The 27,076-nt window shown below is 37.9% G+C and overlaps 1 protein-coding gene across 3 annotated transcripts in view; it reads left to right on the top strand.

The window, feature by feature from the left end:
* Positions 1-27,076, top strand: part of LUZP2 (leucine zipper protein 2) — a 511,483-nt gene that overhangs the window by 226,071 nt on the left and 258,336 nt on the right. For 2 of the 3 annotated variants that reach the window (XM_046017871.1, XM_046017872.1), the window contains exons 2-5: positions 9,614-9,731; positions 13,168-13,238; positions 19,561-19,642; positions 25,752-25,814. In XM_046017871.1, coding sequence (XP_045873827.1) covers positions 9,614-9,731; positions 13,168-13,238; positions 19,561-19,642; positions 25,752-25,814 — 334 coding nt within the window. The remainder of the gene's footprint in view (positions 1-9,613; positions 9,732-13,167; positions 13,239-19,560; positions 19,643-25,751; positions 25,815-27,076) is intronic. The other variant, XM_046017873.1, reaches the window with a different exon arrangement.

The following is a 27,076-nucleotide window of genomic DNA, read 5'->3' as shown; positions in this document are numbered from 1 at the left end:
AAGGCATTCAACATTTGCATAAATTTCAAACATAGGCAAGTGATTATGAAGTAGTAGAAATAAAAATATTGGTTATATTTGGGGAAGAGAGTGAATGTAATAAATGGGTGAAGCCAAAGAATTATCATCTAGGGTGCATGGTGCATTTTTAAAATTTCTTCTATGTTCACTTTGTGAGAGTTCATGAAATGTGTCCTGGGGATTGTGTAGTTCTTTTCTGCATAAGGGCTACAACTCAGCAGAATTCTTATTTAAAAAGAATGACCTGAAAACAGTAGTATCAGCTGAAAATTACAGCAAGTATTCCATACATTTACTCACTGATGGAACATAATTAATATAGCTATCATAAAGCCACAAACAAATTAGATGATCTACTATCATTTTCTCCACCTGGAATTGTTTTGGAGGTCTTAGCCAGTATATTTAGCAAAGAGTTAAAAATAAGAGTTAGGAGAATAAGAGATGGTACTATTGAAAGAAGATATTGCCATAGACTTGAAAAAGCCAAACAAATCAACTAGCAACTACTTGTTATAGTTACTTTGTTTAATACTACTTTTCTTTAATAAGATATCTGGAATCAAGATCAACTTAGTCAATAGCTTTAAAAGAAGCCAGCAACATTCATGTAGGCAGTGGAGTGGAAAAATCCACCACATTAACAGCAATAAGTCTAACATGAAATGAGCAAAAGTTACTTCGAAGTGACTTTAAAGCATTGCTGAATCATATAAAAGTCCTAAAATAATATATGAAACCATCTGTCTTTGGGATTGAAAGCTACCCTTTTGTTACGTATTTCCTTAAATATAGCTATAATATGAATGCAGTTTCAATTAAATTCCCTATAGGAGTTTTTATGAAATGGACAAACTGATTCTAAAATTCACTGATAATACACAGATACAGAAAATTTATCAATAAAACTATGAATAAAAATAAGGGGAAAGTATAGGAAGTAACAAATTGTAGCACACAGCTTTAATAGTTAATCCATGATATAGTGTTGCAACCAATTCATCAATACATCCTAATAGAGGTTCGAAAACATACAGTAAAAAGGAATTTGGTATATCAGAAAACCTCATTTCAAAATCAGTGGAGAAGGGATTGTCACAACTGTGCTAATACAATTGGCTATGCTTATCTAAATTATATTACCATCTTTTCATATATGCATACATGAAAAATACATAAATACAACATATTCCAAAATTAATTTTGTAGTTTAGCAACAATTACACAATATATCTTCACAACCACTTTTAAAGCACAGTATTGGCATGTAGAAGATCTATTTGTGCATGAGCAGTACAAACACCATAAAGAAAGACTTATCCCCATGTATATTTAAAAAGAAATTGGGAAACCATATGATACTTGACTCTCTCTGCTTGGAGAGGAGAAGGAAGTTGAGGGAAATTGGAAGGGGAGGCGAAACATAAGAGACTATGGACTCTGAAAAACAACCTGGGGGTTTTGAAGGGGCGGGGGTGGGAGGTTGGGGGAACAAGGTGGTGGGTAATAGGGAGGGCACGTATTGCATGGAGCACTGGGTGTTGCGCAAAAACAATGAATACTGTTATGCTGAAAAAATAAATAAATTTAAAAATTAAAAAAAAGAAATTGGGGAATTAGTAAATGTAAAAATCTATAACAGATTTGGGAAACATTTTCACCATAATGACAACTAAAAACCTTACTGGACAGGAGCTTCTTTAAATCAATAGATGAAATAACTGTTATGAGTTGAGTTGTATTCCCCAAAATTCATATGTTGAAGTCCCCCCACCCCTCAGCACCTTAGATATAACATCATCTGGGGATGGGTGTCAATAGAAGCTACCATGTTAAAATAGGTCACTAGAATGGGCTCTAAACTATTATGAGTGGAGTCCTTATAAAAAGGGAAGATTAGGGAGGAGTCAAGATGGCGGAGAAGTAGCAGGCTGAGACTACATCAGGTAGCAGGAGATCAGCTCGATAGTTTATCTAAACATTGCAAACACCTACAAATCCAACAGGAGATCGAAGAGAAGAAGAACAGCAATTCTAGAAACAGAAAATCAACCACTTTCTGAAAGGTAGGACTGGCAGAGAAGTGAATCCAAAACGACCGGAAGATAGACCGCGGGGGGAGGGGCCGGCTCCCGGCAAGCGGTGAAGCAATGGAGCACAAAATCAGGACTTTTAAAAGTCTGTTCCACTGAGGGACATTGCTCCAGAGGCTAAACCGGGGTGAAGCCCACGCAGGGTCAGCGTGACCCCAGGTCCCGCAGGGTCACAGAAGGATCGGGGGTGTCGGAGTGTCGCAGAGCTCTCAGGTGTTAGAAAGGAGAAGCCGACTACAGAGACAGAGACGAGGACTGAACTCTCAGCTAGGGGTTACCTTGAACCGGTCACGGACTGGGTGAGCTCGGATCGCGGCTGGAGGCTGGGGATATGGGAGTGATTCATTGCTGTCCTCTGGGGGCGCACTGAGGAGTGGGGCCCCGGGCTCTCGGCTCCTCTAGGCTGGAGACTGGGAGGCCGCCATTTTCATTCCCAACCTCCGGAACTGTACGGAAAGCATTCAGGGAACAGAAGTTCCCCAAAGCAAACCCCAGCAGATTACTTAGTCCAGCCCCCTGTAAGGGTGGTGCAATTCCGCCTCAGGCAAAGACACTTGAGAGTCACTACAACAGGCCCCTCCCCCAGAAGATCAACAAAATATCCAGCCAGGATGAGGTTCATCTATCAAGGAAAGCAGGTTTAATATCTAGAACAGCACTGGAATTCCAGAGGAGAAAGCAAAGCACGGAACTCATGGCTTTCTCCCCATGATTCTTTAGTCTTGCAGTTAATTCAATTTTTTTTTTAATTTTTTCTTCTTTCTTTTTTCTTCTTCTCCTAGATTTTTTAAAACTTTTACCCTTTTCTTTTTTAACGTTTTTTTGACAGTTTATCTAAAATATATATTTTTCTTTATTTGTTTTATTTTTTAAATTTTTTTCTTTTTTTTTCTGAACCTCTTTTTATCCCCTTTCTCCCCCCCACCCCACAATTTGGGGTCTCTTCTGATTTGGTTACAGCGCATTTCTCTGGGGTCTTTGCCACCCTTTTAGTATTTTATTTGATACTTCATATCCTCTTATCTGGACAAAATGACAAGGTGGAAAAAATCACCATAAACAAAAGAACAAGAAGCAGTACTGAAGGCTAGGGACCTAATCAACACAGACATTGGTACTATGTCAGATCAAGAGTTCAGATTGACGATTCTGAACGTTCTAGCCGGGCTCGAAAAAGGCATGGAAGATATTAGAGAAACCCTCTCTGGAGATATAAAAGCCCTTTCTGGAGAAATTAAAGAACTAAAATCTAACCAAGTTGAAATCAAAAAAGCTATTAATGAGGTGTAATCAAAAATGGAGGCTCTCACTGCTAGGATAAATGAGGCAGAAGAAAGAATTAGTGATATAGAAGACCAAATGACAGCGAATAAAGAAGCTGAGCAAAAGAGGGACAAACAGCTACTGGACCATGAGGGGAGAATTCGAGAGATAAGTGACACCATAAGACGAAACAACATTAGAATAACTGGGATTTCAGAAGAAGAAGAAAGAGGGGACCAGAAGGTCTATTGGAGAGAATCATTGGAGAGAATTTCCTTATTTATGGCAAAGGGAACAAGCATCAAAATCCAGGAGGTGCAGGGAACCCCCCTCAAAGTCAACAAGAATAGGTCCACACCCCGTCACCTAATAATAAAATTTACAAGTCTTAGTGACAAAGAGAAAATCCTGAAAGCAGCCCTGGAAAAGAAGTCTGTAACATACAATGGTAAAATATTAGATTGGCAGCAGACTTATCCACAGAGACCTGGCAGGCCAGAAAGAGCTTGCATGATATATTCAGAGCACTAAACGAGAAAAACATGCAGCCAAAAATACTCTATCCAGCTAGGCTATCATTGAAAATAGAAGGAGAGATAAAAAGCTTCCAAGACAAACAAAACCTGAAAGAATTTGCAAACACCAAACCAGCTCTACAGGAAATATTGAACGGGGTTCCTCTAAGCAAAGAGAGAGGCTAAAAGTAGTAGATCAGAAAGGTACAGAGACAATATACAGTAACAGTCACCTTACAGGCAATACAATGGTACTAAATTCATATCTCTCAATAGTTACCCTGAATGTTAATGGGCTAAATGCCCCAATCAAAAGACACAGGGTATCAGAATGGATAACAAAACAAAACCCATCAATATGTTGCCTACAAGAAACTCATTTTAGACGCGAAGACACCTCCAGATTTAAAGTGAGGGGGTGGGAAACAATTTACCATGCTAATGGGCATCAGAAGAAAGCTGGGGTGGCAATCCTTATATCAGATCAATTAGATTTTAAGCCAAAGACTATAATAAGAGATGAGGAAGGACACTATATCCTCCTCAAAGGGTCTGTCCAACAAGAAGATCTAACCATTTTAAATATCTATGCCCCTAACGTGGGAGCAGCCAACTATATCAACCAATTAATAACAAAATCAAAGAAACACATCAATAATAATACAATAATAGTAGGGGACTTTAACACTCCCCTCACTGAAATGGACAGATTATCCAAGCAAAAGATCAACAAGGAAATAAAGGCCTTAAAAGACACACTGGACCAGATGGACATCACAGATATATTCAGAACATTTCATCCCAAAGCAACAGAATACACATTCTTCCTTAGTGCACATGGGACATTCTCCAGAGTAGATCACATCCTGGGTCGCAAATCAGGTCTCAACTGGTATCAAAAGATTAGGATCATTCCCTGCATATTTTCAGACCACAATGCTCTGAAGCTAGAACTCAATCACAAGAGGAAAGCTGGACAGAACCCAAATACATGGAGACTAAACAGCATCTTTCTAAATAATGAATGGGTCAACCAGGAAATTAAAGAAGAATTGAAAAAATTCATGGAAACAAATGATAATGAAAACACAATGGTTCAAAATCTGTGGGATACAGCAAAGGCAGTCCTGAGAGGAAAATATATAGCAGTACAAGCCTTTCTCAAGAAACAAGAAAGGACTCAAGTACACAACCTAACCCTACACCTAAAGGAGCTGGAGAAAGAACAAGAAAGAACCTAAACCCAGCAGGAGAAGAGAAATCATAAAGATCAGAGCAGAAATCAATGAAATAGAAACCAAAAAAAAAAAAAAATAGAAAAAAATCAATGAAACTAGGAGCTGGTTCTTTGAAAGAATCAATAAGATTGATAAACCCCTGGCCAGACTTATCAAAAAGAAAAGAGAAAGGAACCAAATCAATAAAATCATGAATGAAAGAGGAGAGATCACAACGAACACCAAAGAAATACAGACAATTTTAAGAACATACTATGGGCAACTCTACGCCAACAAATTTGACAATCTGGAAGAAATGGATGCATTACTAGAAACTACCACAACTGAACCAGGAAGAAATAGAAAACCTGAACAGGCCCATAACCAGTAAGGAGATTGAAACAGTCATCAAAAATCTCCAAACAAAAAAAAGCCCAAGGCCAGACGGCTTCCCAGGGGAATTCTGCCAAATATTTAAAGAAGAACTCATTCCTATTCTCCTGAAACTGTTCCAAAAAATAGAAATGGAAGGAAAACTTCCAAACTCACTTTATGAGGCCAGCATCACCTTGATCCCAAAACCAGACAAGGATCCCACCAAAAAAGAGAACTATAGACCAATATCCTTGATGAACACAGACGCAAAAATTCTCACCAAAATACTAGCCAATAGGATTCAACATTACATTAAAAGGATTGTTCACCGCGACCAAGTGGGATTTATTCCAGGGCTGCATGGTTGGTTCAACATCTGCAAATCAATCAATGTGATACAACACATTAATAAAAGAAAGATCCAGAACCATACGATACTCTCAATAGATGCTGAAAAAGCATTTGACAATGTACAGCATCCCTTCCTGATCAAAACTCTTCAACGTGTAGGGATAGAGGGCACATACCTCAATATTATCAAAGCCATCTATGAAAAACCCACCGCAAATATCATTCTCAATGGAGAAAAACTGAAAGCTTTTCCATTAAGGTCAGGAACACGGCAGGGACGTCCATTATCACCACTGCTACTCAACATAGTACTAGAAGTCCTAGCCTCAGCAATCAGACAACAAAAAGAAATTAAAGGCATCCAAATCGGCAAAGAAGAAGTCAAACTATCACTCTTCGCAGAGGATATGATACTATATGTGGAAAACCCAAAAGACTCCACTCCAAATCTGCTAGAACTTGTACAGGAATTCAGTAAAGTGTCAGGATATAAAACCAATGCACAGAAATCAGTTGCATTTCTGTACACCGACAACAAGACAGAAGAAAGAGAAATTAAGGAGTCAATCCCATTTACAATTGCACCCAAAACTAAAAGATACCTAGGAATAAACCTAACCAAAGAGGCTAAGAATCTATATGCAGAAACCTATAAAGTACTCATGAAAGAAATTGAGGAAGACACAAAGAAATGGAAAAATGTTCCATGCTCCTGGATTGGAAGAATAAATATTGTGAAAATGTCTATGCTACCTAAAGCAATCTACACATTTAATGCAATCCCTATCAAAATACCACCCATTTTTTTTCAAAGAAATGGAACAAATCATCCTAAAATTTATATGGAACCAGAAAAGACCTCGAATAGCCAAAGGAATATTGAAAAACAAAGCCAAAGTTGGTGGCATCACAATTCCGGACTTCAAGCTCTATTACAAAGCTGTCATCATCAAGACAGCATGGTACTGGCACGAAAACAGACACATAGATCAATGGAACAGAATAGAGAGCTCAGAAATAGACCCTCAACTCTATGGTCAACTAATCTTCGACAAAGCAGGAAAGAATGTCCAATGGAAAAAAGACAGCCTCTTCAATAAATCGTGCTGGGAAAATTGGACAGCCACATGCAGAAAAATGAAATGGGACCACTTCCTTACACCACACACGAAAATAGACTCAAAATGCATGAAGGACCTCAATGTGAGAAAGGAAATCCTTTCTCAAAATCCTTGAGGAGAACACAGGCAGCAACCTCTTCGACCTCAGCCGCAGCAACATCTTCCTAGGAACATGGGCAAAGGTAAGGGAAGCAAGGGCAAAAATGAACTATTGGGATTTCATCAAGATCAAAAGCTTTTGCACAGCAAGGGAAACAGTTAAGAAAACCAAAAGACAACTGACAGAATGGGAAAAGATATTTGCAAACGACATATCAGATAAAGGGCTAGTATCCAAAATCTATAAGGAACTTAGCAAACTCAACACCCAAAGTACAAAGAATCCAATCAAGAAATGGGCAGAGGACATGAACAGACATTTCTGCAAAGAAGACATCCAGATGGCCAACAGACACATGAAAAAGTGCTCCACGTCACTCGGCATCAGGGAAATACAAATCAAAACCACAATGAGATATCACCTCACACCAGTCAGAATGGCTCAAATTAACAAGTCAGGAAATGACAGATGCTGTCATCTGGATGCAGAGAAAAGGGAACCCTCCTCCACTGTTGGTGGGAATGCAAGCTGGTGCAACACTCTGGAAAACAGCATGGAGATTCCTCAAAATGTTGAAAATAGAACTACGCTATGACCCAGCAATTGCACTACTGGGTATTTACCCTAAAGATACAAACATAGTGATCTGAAGGGACACTTGCACCCGAATGTTTATAGCAGCAATGTCTACAATAGCCAAACTATGGAAAGATCCTAGATGTCCATCAACAGATGAATGGATAAAGAAGAGGTGGTATATATACACAATGGAATACTATGCAGCCATCAAAAGAAATCAAATCTTGCCATTTGCCACAATGTGGATCGAACTAGAGGGTATCATATTTAGTGAACTAAGTCAATCGGAGAAAGACAACTATCATATGATCTCCCTGATATGAGGACGTGGAGATGCAACATGGGGGATTAGGGGGATTAGGAGAAGAATAAATGAAACAAGATGGGATTGGGAGGGAGACAAACCATAAGTGACTCTCAATCTCACAAAACAAACTGGGGTTTGCTGGGGGGAGGTGGGGTTGGGAGAGGGGGATGGGGATTATGGACATTGGGGATGGTATGTGCTATGGTGAGTGCTGTGAAGTGTGTAAACCTGGCGATTCACAGACCTGTACCCCTGGGGATAAAAATACATTATATGTTCATAAAAAATAATAATAAAAAATTTTAAAGAGGAAAAAAAATGGGAAGATTATTCACAGAGTCACACACAGAAGACCATGTAAAGACACGTAGGGGAAAGATATGATTTGCAAGCCAAAAGAGCAAGGCCTGGGACAGATCTTTCCCTCACAGGCCTCATAAGGAAACAACTCTATCAACAGCTTGATTTTGAGTTTCTAGCGTCTAGAATTGTGAGACAAAAAAATTTCTTTTGTTTGAGCTACCCATTATGTACTACTTTGTGGCAGCAGCCCCAGCAACCTGTCACAAAAACTAACCCAAAATATGAATGGGTAGAAGGCATAGGAAACATCTCTATCAACAGCTTGATTTTGAGTTTCTAGCGTCTAGAATTGTGAGACAAAAAAATTTCTTTTGTTTGAGCTACCCATTATGTACTACTTTGTGGCAGCAGCCCCAGCAACCTGTCACAAAAACTAACCCAAAATATGAATGGGTAGAAGGCATACTCAGATGATCCCTAAGGGAAGAAATGCAAGTAGGACGATCATTTTCCTTGTCTACATTTTCCCTGTACACACACACACTTCCCATAGCATACATAAATATACACAAACACACACTACTTGCCCATTTATTCCTTGAATAGGATCTTAGGGTAGTAACTCGATCCTTCTGAGCTCAATTATTTTATGTTTACAAAGTGAGAATTACAGTGCTGGTCTTACAAAGACCATAGGAGAAAAGTAAGAAAAAAATATGTATAGATGATATGGAGTTAAATGTCTTTCCTTCATGAAACTTGTTAACAAGTCTGTTCAAATTTTACTCTAATTACTGTATTTATTTACTGATTTCATAGATATTTTTTCCCATTACCTCTTTAATAACAATAGAGATTCTTAGACATGTTTGGGAACAGCTGTCTTTTCTCTGGACTTTCTTCCCTACCTACCAGAGATGAAGAAAGACCCCCATGTTCTGCCCTGACTCTACCCACAAGTATGTCTCCCCAGTGTCAGAACCTGTCTAAATATTTGAAATACATTGGTTCAAGTCATATCTCATGTTGTAAGATGTCAAAGACCTTAGGAAGAAGTGTGGTGATGTCATGGAAAATATCTGTTTCCGAGAGGTACCTAAAGAACCATCTTCAACCTGTCAAAGATAGTATTGTTCAGGAATTTCTCTGTGGTTTAGAGAACGCTCAATGCAAAATAAAACCTTTGTTGTAAGACTTTTGTTTTCAATTTTCTCCTTTTAGGTAGAAGAGGAAAAACAAAACATCCTAGTAATTAAGGTTTCAATGATCTAGATTTTGCTTGAAATGCAAGCACCTATGATAGTGTTTAGAGGCTGAAGCCCAGTGGAACTTTTTGGGGGGCTCTCATGCGATTTTTTTCTGTGTTAGACAGGACTATGAAGAGCTAGAAAAGCAGCTGAAAGAAGTCTTTAAGGAGCGAACCAACATCCTCCATCAGCTGACAAAGACATCAAGAGAACTTGATGGAATTAAAGTCAACCTTCAGGTGAGATGAAAACTAATTTTCTGGGCAGCAAAGGCTGAGAAGTCACCCGGTTTGACTCGGTGGATTAGCATTAAAGACTCCCTCATTTTTTAACCAGTTTTGAATATGTTTCTGGGTTTGACCAAGGGAGTTATTTATTATCATATGAGCTTTGAAAAGAAATGTCATTTGAAATGCAGTCTGGGAGTGCTCGCTTCGGCAGCACATATACTGAAATGCAGTCTGGGAATCTGTGGTTTGCAAATTCAGAAAGGAGAAAATTACGTGCTTGGCAAGGCCATCAGTCTGTCATAGCGTCTAAGATCAATTTGACCCCTGTGTTTTTTATATTATAAAGTGATGAAAACTAATTATGACCAAGAGCTGAATGAAAATAGGAATGATCTCTAGAAGAGAATTTTTAATTCCACAAAGGATAATTTTCAAGAATCTTTAATAATCCTCATTGCTAAAATGGGAAAATGTCTTAGAAAGTCAAGAGTCATCTATGAAAATGTATTAATACTCCATGAAATCTCAGCCAAAACCTAGGTCTATGTCTGATAAGAAGAATTTTCTGAAATATATGATATTTTTATATTTGACTGAACAGTGAATTTTTTGAGGACATAACTTTAATTTTCATAATGTATCTATCTGTAAGATACTATTGATTTTTTTCTTATTATACATAAGGGATTATGCTTAGAAAAGATAAGTTATTTTTGAATGTCACAAAAGAAACCAGAGTTTAAATACAGGAAATCTGGCCTCAGGGCCTATGTATTAGTTACTGCACAAAACCATGTTTCTGAACCATGTGGAGTCAGTGCTGTCCTTAGCTTTCCTTTCCTTGAAGGTGATGATGATGATGATGATGGTGTCCATAGCCACAGCTTATTGAACATGGTCAAGGCCTTGTGTTAGGTATTCTTTGTACACTCTTTATTTTTTACATAAAGACTGCTCTGGTTACTAGTAGTTTCACCCTATAGGTGAGAAAACAAGACCTAGAGAAAGGTTAAGCAACTATAGGGGACACAGAATTAGGTGAGAGCGTAGGTATAGGAGCCCAGTGCCCAAGTTCTTGTTCTAGAAGTTATGTTGCAACTTTAGGACATAAGAATAAGAGCAGAAAAACCACCCATATTCCATTAGAATACAGAGACGGGCAGCAGGGTAAGGACAGTGCTGCGATGTAAGAATATATAGAACGTTAGGGAAGCCCTAACTTGGATGAAAAGGGAACTAAGTGAAATTTCAGTAGGAAGCTGACACCAGAGTTGTACCTTATCATTATGTAGAAATTCACCAATATATAAGGATGCAAAAAAATGTTCAGTACACCTGCACCTTCTCAGACTCAGGAAACACCTGGCACTTTGAAACTCTATCATGCATATGGTGAGATGCCTGTGTGTGACCAAGACAAAGTGTCTCACTGGTAACCTAAGTGAAGACACCCAATCACATTCTGAAAAATTGCTTGATAAGAATGTATAATTTCATAGAATCATGCTTCTTAAAAGGGTAACAATTGTACCACTGAATGTACTTGAAATTTTTAAAATGCCTTTCTTTTTCCATTTCCTGTCAGCCAGTATACAAGGTGTTTTTCATTTTTTATCTTTTTAAATCCTCTTAGCAACCTCTTCACAACATTTTACTCATCAAATGAGGAACGAGTCTCAAATAGGCCAAAGAAGTGCCTGGTCATATATCTGATAAATACTGATTCTAGGTTTTAAACTCACAGTGAATACCTCATAGCCCATTCTATACTTTTCCTCTAGTGGGACTTCATGAAGACAGGAGCATTGAAAGTCTTGTAGTCTTTTCTCTGTAACCATAGCCCCAGGATGGGATGGTAATGGATGGTAATGCAGGTCAACCATAACAGTATTATGTTGATCAGTTAGTAGGTATCTCAACATTTAACATCCTTAAAGGAACTAAGAATAGTTTCCAATGTCCACTTCCCTGGACATTTCTGGGTAAATGATAATTAAGGACATGCTGGCTCTCCTACTGACATCTATCTTGCTGACTCCTGTCTGTACCTGCACTTCCCATTTCTGCATCCATGTTCTTTTTCATTTGTTTGTTTTTTTATTTTAAATTTCTTGAAGACAGTCATCTGCTTGATCATAGTTTCCTTCAGAATGCCCAGAATATAACAGATGGTCAATAAATGAATAGGCATGTTTTAATGTATTTTTCATCAACTGTTTTTCCACATATGTTTTGTCCTCTGAGCTTTCCAGTAACTATCTAAAGTAGACACTTCAAAAATCTCATCCCTGATCTTCACCTAAGGAAGTCAAAGAGCAGATTTCGTGACCTGTTCCAGTCTGTAGATGTGGGGCTTGATCTCAGGACCCCAGGATCATGATCTGAGCCAAAGGCAGATGCTTGACTGAGCCACCCAGTTGTCCAGAAAGAAGTTTCTCTTGTGCAATTCAGCCCATCACATCCCAATCAGAATGCTGATTTTGCTGTATGAAAGTTGCCTGATTTTAGCATTAAACTAAAATTTGTGAAGGCAGACACTGTGCCTCTGCACAAGACTTTGCATAATTCATGATAGGTATTTGTTAAATAGATATTAAGTAAACAAAGTATTTGCCATTCCCAAGATTGTCAATTTTCTGCCTGCCACAGCTGCTTTTCCTGCAAACAATATCACTCCTCCTCAGTTTCAATGTCTAATATCAAGAAAGATAGGTTACCCTGTTAAATAGTTTATTGAGTACAAATAAGAAAGTTCTTAGGGAAGACTTAATGGGACGGATTCTGTAATGAGAATAGCTCAGTGTGCTTTTCTGCTTGAAGTCACGGTCTGTGGATGTTGAATTTGCCAGAGTAAATAAACACTAATGACTGAGATGGTGCTCTATTTTTCCCCCTTTATATCCTATCTTGTCAGAGCAGTTACAATTTTACATAGCCTTAGTTTTTCTGTGTATTCTGCTGCATTACTCATTAATAATAAATAGACAAGACCAAACAGGTACATGCTTTTGGGCTTCTTTGATCATGAATTATGTCATTACTTAGCAGATTCAGAGAGGTCTTTTATGTCCGTGTGAATTTGTAGAAACGATGTCAGAGCTGGTTTGACATGCCTGCAGAGAACACAATGAAACTTCAGCTGAAGAGCAGAAGATGTGTTTTATACTCACTTGTAAAGAGATCGAGGTACTGGAGAGTATTTTTCCCTCCATCGAACCTCTAAGGGCTGAGGCTCAGTTTATTCCCTTTCACCACTGGGTAGCACCTGTGCTTGGTGCCATAAATTCCTGTGGGCATCCTTAGAGCCCTGACGAACACCGTGCCTCATTTGCACCTTCTTGTTTCAGGACAGAAAAGCAGTCACACCTGTGCCGTAGAGACAAAAGTAAAGTGAGCCCCAACTTATCACTTGAATAAGATTTTCTTTTCCCATTTTTCTTATCAGTCTTTGAAAAATGATGAGAGATCTTCCAAAACTGATGTTGAGAAGCTTCTGGAAATAGGTCAGAGACAAAGGTAAGACTGTGATTTCCTTTCATTTTCTCAGTTCTTTTTTTTTTTCCCCAGAGTGCCAAACTCCACTCAGAAATTTCACAAAAATTGGGTCATTCAAAATGCATTAATTCACTTATCTTCTTACTGACTCTTGAAGGGCTCAGAATCTTACTGAAATGCAGGTTTGTATACAGTAAATCTATGGTGGGGCTTGAAGTTGTGCATTTCTAGCAAGTTCTCTAATGATCATAATGCTATGTTGCTTGTCTGCAGATCACAGAATGTTTACGTATCTGTAGAATTTTCCCCTGTTATCCTAGGAAGATAGACCCCAGCGAATCTGCCCATCAACAGACAGATGCAATAACACTGATTTCAGTGGGCCGTGTGTAATAGTATCAAAACTTAATCATGGTGGTAATGGTGGGGGTGGTGAAGAATGGGGTAATCTTATTAACAATATAAGTAGAATTAATCTAATCTTATTAGTGTTGGATTGTGTTTTTTTAAAGAAAGTGTATTGTGAGATAGATTTGTATGCAGTATGAAAAGCTGTATGATTTGAAATTGCCTCTCAAAGGGAAAAGAAAGATACTTCAAGTAGAAACAAGCTACCATTTGTTATACACTTAGAGGCTCTGCCAGATGCTTGATATATATTTTCCCATTTCACCCTCACTGTTGTGTTATAAACAGTTATGATTATCACTGTTTGATAAATAGGAAACTGTTGCTCAAAGGGCTTAAATGAGTTGACAAGAGTTGTGTTGGGGTGGAATTTACTCTGCTGTGTCTCACCCAATAGCCACACCCTTTCACGTTAGTTCTCTGATCACAAAGCAGCCTAGATAATCTTCATAGCAGAAGATCAATTTCAGTGTTTTATCCAGATTTTGAAAATTTGTTTAAAATGTGTAACTTGTATAATGTACACGAAGTCAGAATAGAAAACTCAGTAAATTCTAAAAATAGGTAATATCTCAAAAGGATATGACATTAGATATATTATTTTTTTTTGATTACTTAAAAAGAGATATATAAAAATCATGGTTCCCTGAAGGTGAAGCAGGCTGTGTACCTCATTTTGAAAACAAGAGATACTAATAAACCGTCAAAGAAAAAGAGTATTATTTTGGAATATTAAAAAATATTGACTGATGGCAAATTTAGAAGTACTATCTGCGTCTGACAGCACACTGTGTTGTAGATGCCATCTGTCTGTACGTCCTGCTCCTCCTAACCCTGCTTCCTCTGGGCTGCTTGCCACCTAACACTTATCTGCAGAAGTGGTCTCAAGAAGTCATGCTTCTTTTATGTGACTCCCAACATCACTCACAGTTAATAGGTCAGAGGTGATCACCAAGACAAAACCAAATCAATTGGAATTTCCCTTTTGGAATTGTAATCGAGGCATCTAATCAGTCTCCTTGTGTAGCTGGAACCACACTTAAGTAAGTAAACTCAGAGGTTATGGGGTGGGCCATATACAACCATGCAGAGAGAGCAAAGAATGCCTTTCTGTTGAGACAGAGAAAGGAATGTGTGTGCATATTTTTGTGTGCACATGTGTGTGGAAGGGAGGGAGTGAGCACAAATGTTGTATTGACTCTTGAGTGTTACATTTTCAGAAATATTTTGACAGCCTCAATAATATCCATAGCAGAAGACCAGATCTAAAACATACCATATGAGGAGTAAGAGTGTGTACCCATGAAATGGAGACTTGGGGGGTGGGTAGGAGGGTAACTTAAAGTGTCTGAAAACTGTCTTAGGAAAAAAAGTGATGACATTTTTTTCACTGTTGTGGTTGGTGGGTGGAGATTCCTAAAAGGCAATTTTAGACTCTGTGTACCAAAGGATTGTAAAATATCATGTTCTCTGAAAACAAAAAAGAATATGCGGGATAGTGCTCCATCTGAGATGTTTTTACGATACAAATTGGTATCCTCCTGAAAAAAAAATGCCTTCCTATAGTGTATTTGGGTGAGTGTGTTTTTTATATTTATAATTTGATATGAAGATGTATAAAGCCACTGCCCTTTCAAATCCCTTGTAGTGAAATTCTGTGCAGAAATGTGCTCAACACCCTGAGCAACCTATCATAGGTGTCACTGGAGCATCGTCAGTTCTTCCTTCTTATAATTTTTAATAATTTTTAAAATTATATATATCATTATATTTTGATGTAGTGTTCTATGATTCATTGTTGCATGTAACACCCAGTGCTCCATGCAATATGTGCCCTCCTTTATACCCATCACTGAGATAACCCATCCCCTACCCCCTCCCCTCTGAAACCCTCAGTTTGATTCCAGGAGTCAATAGTCTCTCATGATTCATCTCCCCCTCTGCTTTACCCCTCTTCAATTCCCCCTTCCTTCTCCTAATGTCCTCCATGCTATTCCTTATGCTCCACAAATAAAAGAAACCATATGATAATTGTCTTTCTCTGTTTGACTTCTTTCACTTAGCAGAATCTCCTCTAATTCCACCCATGTTGATGCAAATGGTGGGTATTCATCCTTTCTGATGGCTGAGTAATATTACATTGTATATATGGACCACATCCTCTTTATCTATTCATCTTTTGGAGGGCATCCTGGCTCCTTCCACAGTTTGGCAATTGTGGACATTGCTGCTACGAATGTTGGGGTACATATGGCCCTTCTTTTCACTACATCTCTGTCTTTGGGGTAAATGCCCAGTAGTGTAATTGCTGGGTCGTAGGGTAGCTCTATTTTTAATTTTTTGAGGAATCTCCATACTGTTTTCCAAAGTGGCTGTACTAACTGCATTCCCACCAACAGTGTAAGAGGGTTCCCCCTTCTCTACAACCTCTCCAACATTTGTTGTTTCTTGCCAATTTTTGCCATTCTAACTGATGTAAGTTGGTATTTCAATGTGGTTTTGATTTTAATTTCCCAGATAGCTAATGATGTTGAACATTTTGCATATGTCTGTTAGCCATTTGTATGTCTTCTTTGGAGAAGTGTCTGTTCATGTCTTCTGCCCATTTTTTGACTTGATTATTTGTTTTCCGGGTGTTGAGTTTAAGAAGTTCTTTATAGATCTTGGATATCAGCCCTTTGTCTGTAGTGTCATTTGTGAATATCTTCTCCCATTCTGTAGGTTGTCTCTTCGTTTTGTTTTGTTGACTATTTCCTTTGTTGTGCAGAAGATTTTATCTTGATGAAGTCCCAGAAGTTCATTTTTGCTTTTGTTTCCCTTACCTTTGAAGACATGTTTTGAAAGAAGTTGCTGTGGCCAGTGTTGAAAATGTTACTGCCTATGTTCTCCTATAGGATTTTCATGGATTCCTATTTCACGTTGATGTCTTTCATCCATTTAGAATTTATCTTTATGTATGGTGTAAGAGAATGGTCATGTTTCATTGTTCCATATATAGCTGTCTAATTTTTCTAGCACCATTTATTGAAGAGACTGTCTTTTTTCCATTGGATATTTTTTCCTGCTTTGTCGAAGATTAGTTGACCACAGAATTGAGAATACATATATGGGCTTTCTATTCTGTTCCACTAGTCTATGTCTGTTTTTCTGCCAGTAGCATGCTGTCTTGGCGATCACAAGTTTTTAATGTACCTTGAAATTAGGCAACGTGATGCCCCCTGCTTTGTTTTTCTTTTTCAACATTTCCTTGGGGATTCGGTGTCTTTTCTGGTTCCATATAAATTTCAGGATTGTTTGTTCCAGCACTTTGAAAAATACCATTGGTACTTTGATCAGGATGGTGTTCAAAGAGTTCTTTAGAATTAAATACTCAGCTCGGTATCTCAAATAAGACCCTAGAGTAGCTGCAGTATTGAGGTAAATCCCTGTTGGTGGAGGGGGCCTATGAGCGAGTCAGAAGTCCTCTCTCACAGGATTATAATTTAGCAAGACTGTGAGGCAGAGACTGGTTGCTCTCATGAGAGCCATGAGAATGTTCAACAATAAGCTGTAAGGCAAAGTGTATATAAAGACATTCAGAAGTTTCAAAAAACCACCTTTACCATTCTGTTAGCTTTCCTTGATGTATGTGGGAATTTTTGATACACACACACACACACACACACATTTTTTAAATAAAAAATATATACTATTTTATAATTTAATTTAAAAATATCTATCATTTTAAAATGATAATTTTAAAATTCAAAAATAATCATGAAATTATTATCATTTTAAAATCTTACTATAATTTTTTTATCAGGAGGTGGGATTGGGAGAGGGGGAGCGGGCTATGGACATTGGGGAGGGGAGGCGAACCATAAGAGACTATGGACTCTGAAAAACAACCTGAGGGTTTTGAAGGGTCAGGGGTGGGAGGTTGGGGCAACCTGAGGGTTTTGAAGGGTCAGGGGTGGGAGGTTGGGGGAACAGGTGGTGGGTAATGGGGAGGGCACGTTTTGCATGGAGCATTGGGTGTTGTGCAAAAAGAATGAATACTGTTACACTGAAAAAATAAATAAAATGAAAAAAAAAAAGAAATTGAATAGTTTGTGTTTTCATTCAGTGCTTGTTGAAGATCTGAGTGTTAGGGATACCATGTAGATCCTTCCATCCTTCCCTCCCTTTTTTCTTTCCTTCCTCTTTTCCTCTCTCTGTAAAGGTAGTGTAATGACTCTAGAGTTTGAAAACATAGGCTCTAGAACACAATTTCACCACCTTTCTCTGTATCAGTCTTCTCTCTGTAGTAGTACATCAGAGTTTGGTGTGAACATTCTAACAGTGTCTGATGCATTGTAAACCTACAACATATGTAGACATTACTACACTGTATTATGCCATAAATTTTTGTGTGGAAGATAGCAGGAAGAATAATGGAAGTCTAAATTTAAATGTCTATATATGAAACAATCTTGATAAATGATACAAATTTGAGGAAGGAATGGAAGCTGAGACTTAAGTATGCTCTAAGCAAAAGCATGTTATGAGCTTCACGTACGCAAACATAAATCATCTACAAACCAAAGTGACTATAATTATTTTATAACTTGTTCCAATTATATTTTACCTTGACAAAGTGCAAATTGATTTTAGCAATCATATAGGTTCTTATTGATATCCTGAAATTGAGACTGGAACTTAAGTGTTTCTAGAGTAAGAAATCTGGGAGCATCATTAAATCCCAGTGGATGAAAGAACAGCTTGAACAGCTTGCGGTTGTGTAGGATGTGGTGGTCAAAGAATGAACTTAGGACCTGCAGTGATCTTGGTGGTTATGACAGAGATCTCATGTTTATTAAGTGATTATTTTCCAGGCATTGTACTAAGCATTTTGCCTACATTATGTCATCTAAACCTCACTACAAACTTATCAGATAGCTCTATTAGTATACCCATTTTATAGATGAAGAAATTGGGCCTAAGAGGGTGCACTCCTATCCCTAGTCTCTGTAGTGTGATTGCATACAAAGGTTGTAGAGGTAGTCATATGACACTAGATTGAGAATGTTAAATGAATTTGAGTTCTGCTGGTAAGGCTAGGAGAGCTTTCTGTTTGGCTGTTGTTGCTTTAAAGGAGTTTATTCCTATAGCCAGAATAAAACACATGTGTGCATGTGCATGCGCGTGCGCACACACACACACATAAACACACACTTACAAACTAACCCTCATCTGGTACCAAAACTTTTGGAAGTGGTAGCTTAGGTGATACAATGGGGGCACGCAAAGATAGTATGATTTATCATAAATGAGTCCATCTTAAACCCTTGAGAGGAATGCAAAATTATGGAAATGTTTATATTTTTAACAAGTGAGACAAGATCCGTGTGCATTACTGAGCTTGAGACATAATGTATATATACATGCGGACGTGTATTTCTCTTATTAACCACAGTAAATGAGGCAGCGCTCAAGTTCAAAATAAGTGTCTTTTCTCTTCATTTTTATAAAAAGTCTCAGGCCTTATAAAGGTTGTCTAAAGTACACTGCCTTAGAATTAATCAATTAGGAGCATCCAAGGGGAGTTGCAACTTTTTTTCTAAGCAGCATGTTCACTCCCTGGCATGCTGTCACTAAAATTAGCTTTTCAACTCTAATTATTACGTTGATTTGATTTAACACATTATGCAGCTCACAGATGATTCACACAGTGGGATTCTTACTAGACACAATAGCAAGGCAATTTCCTTTAAATACAGCTTGCTTTTAGTATTTGCATGGGAGAGAAAACTTTATTCTTAGAATCCTCAAATAAATCCTGCATGCTTAACTGTGTCCCTACATCCAGTTCTGGTTATCTGTTTCCTAAATGTATGTCGACAGCAGAGCCTCCTTTCATAATGTACAGAGGAAGTAACAGAATTATGTCTCTCTTTTGCTCCCTGTTTTCTCCTAGAGAACAAATGAAGTCTCTCCAGGAGGTCCTGCAAAATCAACTTAAAGAGACAACGGAGAAAGCAGAAAAACAACAAGCTACTGTAAGTATGTTTCTTTCTCGTGTCCTTTGTTCTGGGGCTGGGAAATCATTTTTAAAATAGACTCAGTTCCTAGAAACAAGATAAAAGGTCCACTCCCCATAAATGGTATATAAGATGGTTCTGGAGAATAAAATAGAAATGTAGTAAGAAAATCTGGAGAGAAGTTTGAATCTCAAGCCTTGGGGTGTGTCAGAATCACTTGTTGAGTTGATTAAACAGGCAAGGTCATTATATGCCGTAATTCAGGATCCATTGGTGTGGGGCTGATACCAGCACTTTTGTTCCACTCGTGACCTCTGTTTTCATCAATAAATGAGGCCTGGAAATTAGAAGACCCCTAACAATCAAATACACAAAAATCTTTTCTTGGAATGAATGCCGACCAAGTATTTTTATGATCTTGGTGACTGCATTTTCTTCATTGTATCCCCACCCCTCATCTACAGAACAGGAATCTCTCCATGGTGGGGCCATACACTGCCTGTTTAATCAACTCCACAGGTGATTCTGATACACCCTGAGGCTTGAGAATCAAACTTCTCTCCAGATTTTCTCACTACATTTCTACTTTATTCTCCAGAACCATCTTACATATCATTTATGGGGACTGGATCTTTTATCTTGTTTCTAGGACCTGAGTCTATTTTTAAATATAAAATATAAATGGAAAATTTAAGGTACAGTTCATCCAACAGATCAGGAAATGGACACTATTGAGAATTTAATTTATTTCTCACAGTTCTCAGGGGGGTGGCATGACTTGTGACAGGTGACTGTCCAGGAAATACTCGGGTAGGTCATGAGGCAGAGGGAGGTGAGAAACTGCGGGCAAGAGCCTTTATTGTGGTTTCTGTGGGGAAGATATGTGAGGAAGGGGAAGCAGCTTGAGAGGAGTCAATGTGAATGATGTCATCAGGCTCTGGGGCATAGGGAATGCCCCTAGTTGTCTGATATCTGACTCTGGGATGGTTAGGGCAGGTGTATAATGGCTTGGTCTGTGAGAACATGCCAACAAAGGAGTGGCTGAGGTTCAGGGTCCTGGGTTGGTTAGTTTGTTTTTGAAAAGCATGTCACCAAGAATACTTGTCCAGTGTTTCCAGCTGAATGACTAATATGTTTTAAGTCAGAGTGTAGAAGGAGATAAAGAGATGACAGCAACCTTAACAAATATGGGATTGAGATACAGTTATCAAAACAATGTTTTGTTTGTTTGTTTGTTTGTTTGTTTTTTATGTGCATCTGGTAGGATCTAGAAAAGAGATTTCATAGTACTGGGAATTACCTCTTCCAAATTTTGGTAGACTCAAACAGAATGTTTTGTGCTTGCTCTCCCTATTTGGAAATTCTAGGTTAACTAAGAATTAAACTGATTTTTTATAAGATCTTATTTATTTATTTAACAAGAGAGAGAGATCACAAGTAGGCAGAGAGATGGGCAGAGAAAGGGGGGGAAGCAGGCTCTCTGCTGAGCAGAGACCCCCCCCACCGCCCCGCTCGATATGGGGCTCCATCCCAGGACCCTGAGAGCATGACCTGAGCCGAAGGTAGAGGCTTAACTCACTGAACCACCCAGGTGCCCCACTAATTTGTATTTTATTATTTTCTCTGTTAGACTATTGGTGTAATTGAAGGTTGGGTAAGAAGGAGAGATAAAGATAATTGTAATTGTTCACTCTCAAATAGAGGGGAGAAACGGGATTTAATTCTGCAAACATTGTGCTATTTTAGATTTAAGAGCTGATAATCTTATGTGCTACCCTTGATTACATAACTAGTTACTATGCCTTTTTCCATAAAAATAACAGATTGCATATTTTATGCAAAAAATGTTATGGGGGCTCCTGGATGGCTCAGTGGGTTAAAGCCTCTGCCTTCGGCTCAGGTCATGATCGCGGGGTTCCGGAATCGAGTCTCGCATCGGGCTCTCTGCTCAGCGGGGGAGCCTGCTTCCTCCTCTCTCTCTGCCTGCCTCTCTGCCTACTTGTCATCTCTCTGTCAAATAAATAAATAAAATCTTTAAAAAAAAAGTTACAAATATATCATTTGTTAAGTTTATAGTAAAAATGTTATGAAACCTAAAAAATAAACTTAAATCACAAAAATATAAAAGAAGATAAACTTAAGAAAAATTAAATTGAAGAAGCAATAAAGCTGTCATGATCTAATTCTGTGGGAAAATGCTTTTTATGAATATGTGAACATTTGTTATTTTCCCTAAGCAAATAATGGAATAGCATATCTTTCAAACCTGTGTTCCTCATGAAGTCTCTTAACAGACAGCAAGGAAGAATGAGCTCTCATTCTCTGTAACCAGAATAATTAAAGATATTAATGCTCATTGGATACATTTCACTACTCTTATTAATTTTTATGGCTTAACGTGCACTAAGTAAGACATAATTAGTCTAAAGGCAAAAATTAACTTCTAGCTTTGACTCGCATTAAGACTAAAGAATTGCTGTTCTTACTTCTTTGTTCAAAGTAAGTAAATGATATTTTCTGTTTCTGAGAATTAAATTCATATCTACTAGGAATGCCTATTTTGCCAGGGTTGTTAAAAAAACCTGTTGGGATTCTAGACTAACCATTTCAAAATGCTAATATTTTTTGAATATTCTGAATATATTTTAGCTCTTGAATATTTGAGCACTGCATTCTCAAGATTTTCTATCCTTGTTTCACGCTTAAGTAATTATATTCTTAACGTTGCAATATATTTTCATTATCCTCATTTTTTTTAATTTTTATTTTTATTATTTTTTTAAAGATTTTATTTATTTGACAGACAGAGATCACAAGTAGGCAGAGAGGCAGGCAGAGAGAGAGAGGAGGAAGCAGGCTCCCTGCAGAACAGAGAGCCCCACGTGGGGCTCGATCCCAGGATCCTGGGATCATGACCTGAGCCAAAGGCAGAGGCTTTAACTCACTGAGACACCCAGGTGCCCCTCTAGCTACTTTTAAAGGTTGTTTTTTTTTTTTTTTAAGATTTTTTTTATTTGATATATAGAGAGGGATCACAAGTAGATAGAGAGGCAAGCAGAGAGAGACGGGGAAGCAGGCTCCCCGCTGAGCAGAGAGCCTGATGTGGGGTTCGATCCTAGGACCCTAAGATCACGACCTGAGCTGAAGGCAGAGGCTTAACCCACTGAGCCACCCAGGCACCCCTAAAGGTTGTTTTGAAGAATGTGTGAGCACCCCTTCTATTGTGTTAGGATGTAAAAACTAATATAATAATTTAAAAATTGTTAATTACGTATCATATATACTGAATAATAGCAAAATGTGATGATTTGGGAAAAATAGCGGGTTGGTGGAAGAACAGGTCATTAATATAAGCAAGGTGGCTTTAAGTCGTTCATGACTTAAAGACAAATCTGTAACGTACCAAAATTTCTAACGTGCCTGGGTGGATGTAGTATAAGTTCTGACAGCTGACTTTTCTTTCTCGTAATGCAAGTGCTGACGTAAGCCGTGACTTGCAGGTGTTTGCTTTTAGGACGGCCGTCTGAAATATACACAGGGCCAGCCCCAAGACTAGGGGAGCCCAGGCCAGGTGCTGCCCTCCCAGGCTCCACGCTCCAAAGTAGCTCAGGCTCCTTTGGAGATCTTTGGAGATCTTGGTTTATTTCTGTAATTGACCATTTGGGCTGCTGGTTTTTTTTTCTCTTCTTGTGTTCTTATGTTTTAAATTCACCAATTAAAAAGTGATCCCAGGAAACCCTAAGCAGGCCCCTACCCTCCACCCCAATAAAAGCAGAACCTCAGGCCTTCACTCTTCCTGGCTCTTTCTATCCATGACCTCACCGTGTGGCCCCAGGTGTGACATGTAATTTCCAGGACTTGTAAGTCATAAACCTTTCTTCTTCTTCTTTTTTTTTTTTTTTTAAAAGATTTCATTTATTTATTTGACAGACGGAGATCACAGGCAGAGAGGCAGGGAGAGAGAGAGGAAGGGAAGCAGGCTCCCTGCCGAGCAGAGAGCCGGATGTGGGGCTCAATCCCAGGACCCCGGGACCATGACCTGAGGTGAAGGCAGAGGCTTTAACCCACTGAGCCACCCAGGCACCCCCCTTTCTTCTTTTTAATTTTCAAAGTTTCCTGCTGTAATATTGCTGAGGGTATCTTGCAATCATATTAAGAACCACAAAGGCTGGTCCAGCCCCAAGATTGGTTATCTGTAGATTGAGGCAGTAGAAATGGGTGTAAAAGCTGTCTGTTGGGGCATACCCTATTGGGCCACATACATATCTAATTTTGAACACCACCACACCCTACATTCCTTTGTATTTTCAGCCAAATAGAACTATCTGCTCAGTGGGACAGAGTGTGACTTATGTTTTCAGATTGCTGTCATCATCTTCAGAGTTAAAACTTAACTTGAAAATTATTATGACCAAAACAATGGTCCTGGTAGTTCTCAGGCTTCTACTTGTTTTACATGTAGTTTGACCATCCAGAATTGGTTTAGATTTCCATTACCATTTGAAGGAATGGTTTAAGGACCTCTATACAAGCCAGAAAAGAGGGGATGTTAATGTTTGTTACAAGGATTTACACAATACACAGAAAGCAAAACGTAGGAAAACATGCACAAGACTCATACACAATAATTTCTGGAGAGTGAAGGAAGAAAAATTAGGTGGGGCTTTAACAGTAGGTGTAACTTTTTTTTTTTTTTTCACAAGCTCTGAAGAAAATTGGACAAAATATTTACATTTCTTTATTCTTAGGTTTGGGCTCAGAGGATTTTTAACATATTACTTTTTGGTCTTTGGTTTATGTTTGAAATGTTTTAGAACTATTTTTTTTTCAATCCAATATATGGTGAAATTCATTTTACTCCTAAACTTGAATTCCTCTGATTCAGTGTATCTCCAGAGATAACCCACCTTCCCAGTCTCTTTTGTATCATTCCAGGGATCCTCAAAGCCTGTGTTGTCCAGTATACATAAACACTAGCTACGTAAGGCTATTGAGCATTATAAAATGGCTAGGCTAAATTGAGATATGCTATTAGTGTAAAACACACAGTGGATTTTAATAATATATTGTAAAAAATAATGTCAATTGTATCAGTAATCCATTACATGTCAAATTAATATTTTTGAGTATGTTGAATTAAATAAAACATTTTAGTAAAATTAATTTCATCTGTTTCCTTTTACTTTAAAAAATGTGGGCGCCTGGGTGGCTCAGTGGTTTAAGCCGCTGCCTTCGGCTCAGGTCATGATCTCAGGGTCCTGGGATCGAGTCCCACGTCGGGCTCTCTGCACTGAAGGGAGCCTGCTTCCCTCTCACTCTCTCTGCCTGCCTCTCTGCCTACTTGTGATCTCTCTCTGTCAAAATTAATAAATAAAATCTTTAAAAAAAAAATTTGACTACCAGGAAATTAAAAATTGGAGAAATTAAATGTTTTATCCACTATGAGAAAGGTACTTTTTATCAGAGTGAACTCTCACTGACTATAAAGTTTCAGATTTTAACAACTATGCTATACTGAATTTTTTTTTTCAAAATACTTAGGCAGATATATTCAAACAGCAAAGGTGCTATGTTTGTATAAGCATAGTTTGAACAACTGACCCAAGATTCCAACAATAACAAATTCAGAAGGAAACATGGTTTCTTTGGTACAGTATTATAACATTCTGTGCTTTAATGACCAGGAATAATCAATAGCCCAATTCTTTCCAACCTGCTATAGGTCAAAATTACCTGCACAGTGTTTTATGAATGGAGATTTCTAGGCCCAACCCTAGAATCTAGCCTTTTGTTGTTGCTGTTTGGCCTTTTTTTCTTTTTTTTAAACACATTTTTTAACTTGAGTTTTAGTAGATAAGGGAATTACAGTGATAATATGCATGGTTCCTCAATTTAAAAAAAAAAATCTTTTTGTACATGAGAAGCGCCTTTTTATAATCAATGCATATATGTATGAATTGGTTATGAAAGTTTGGTTAATGAAAATTTTAATCCTTTGCTCTTTGGCAATGTTTGTCGATAAAGAGATAATCATTGTATTATGCTTCAAAAAACCATGAAAATAAATCGATAAAAGCCATAGGAATGAATCTGAAATGTGCTTATATAATATTCCATTCATTTTCAGATTAATTTTTTAAAGACTGACATGGAAAGAAAGAGCAAAATGATCCGAGATCTCCAGAATGAGGTAAGATATATTTCAGGCAAATTCTATACATAAATCAAAGCATAGATGCAAACCCACTTATAGACTTGCTACAGCTTTTGGAAGATTGATCACATGCCAATTTTGTCTTCCGTTATGTACCAATGGAAAGTAATTGCAATGTTGAGAATTTCAAAGAGTAGATAATCCCACTTTTATATACTTGATAGTGTTATTAGTTCATATCTCTCTAGTTCATTTTCCCATTTAATTATACTTTACTTGGGCTAATATTAAAAAATATTTTTCTTCATAAATTCATCTGTCTACCCAATGACATTACAGGAGCCGAAGAAGAAGGCTAACTAGAAATTGACCTCATGCTAGGAAGAGCCAAACTAGAATGAAAAATTTATTTAGGATTATCTTAAAGTAATGTAGAGTGAACAGAAATAAGCTGGAACAGCTTTCATTATAACCTTTAAATTCAGAGAACCCTACAAAATACATATTTTCTTTGTCTTGTTACATGACTACTTTATTTCCTATAATTCCTCCACCACATTTCTATTTCCACCTTTTTTCTTGAATGCAGTTAGTTACTTAGGACTATTAAACCATGCCTAATTAATGATACATTTTCCTTGAACCAGTCTCACTAATTATGTTTTTTTTTTTTTTCTTTTTTTTTTTTTTTTTCCATTTTATTTATTTTTTCAGCGTAACAGTATTCATTCTTTTTGCACAACACCCAGTGCTCCATGCAAAACGTGCCCTCCCCATTACCCACCACCTGTTCCCCCAACCTCCCACCCCTGACCCTTCAAAACCCTCAGGTTGTTTTTCAGAGTCCATAGTCTCTTATGGTTCGCCTCCCCTCCCCAATGGTTGCTGGGGGGAGGTGGGATTGGGAGAGGGGGAGCGGACTAATTATGTTTATTTTGAATCCCAAGTCAATCACTTTAGACTTTCCTACTTTCTTTTTCCTTCTCTAATTCCTTCATTTGTCCATACCTTCTTTTTATTTTTTAAGACATTTAAACAATAGATAAACCTCATTATTCACATTATTCCTTAAATGGTTTCCACTTTGATATCAAGTTTAAAAAATAGACTTTACGAATGTTTTGGTATCAAACATTTATCATCAGGACTCTAATTATGACATTAAAATGGTCTATCAGATGTGCATGTGCAAAGAATGCAAAGAGATTTTAAACCGCTTTCCGATGATTCTCTTGTAGTTGAATTTCTTTAATGGGTTATTCTTTTGAGTGGTATTGTTTTGTTTTGTTTTGTTTTGT

Source organism: Meles meles, chromosome 8 (assembly GCF_922984935.1).
Source record: "Meles meles chromosome 8, mMelMel3.1 paternal haplotype, whole genome shotgun sequence".
Lineage (NCBI taxonomy): Eukaryota > Metazoa > Chordata > Mammalia > Carnivora > Mustelidae > Meles > Meles meles.
The sequence above is the reverse complement of the archived record's forward strand: the minus strand, read 5'-3'. Positions and strand labels throughout refer to the sequence as shown.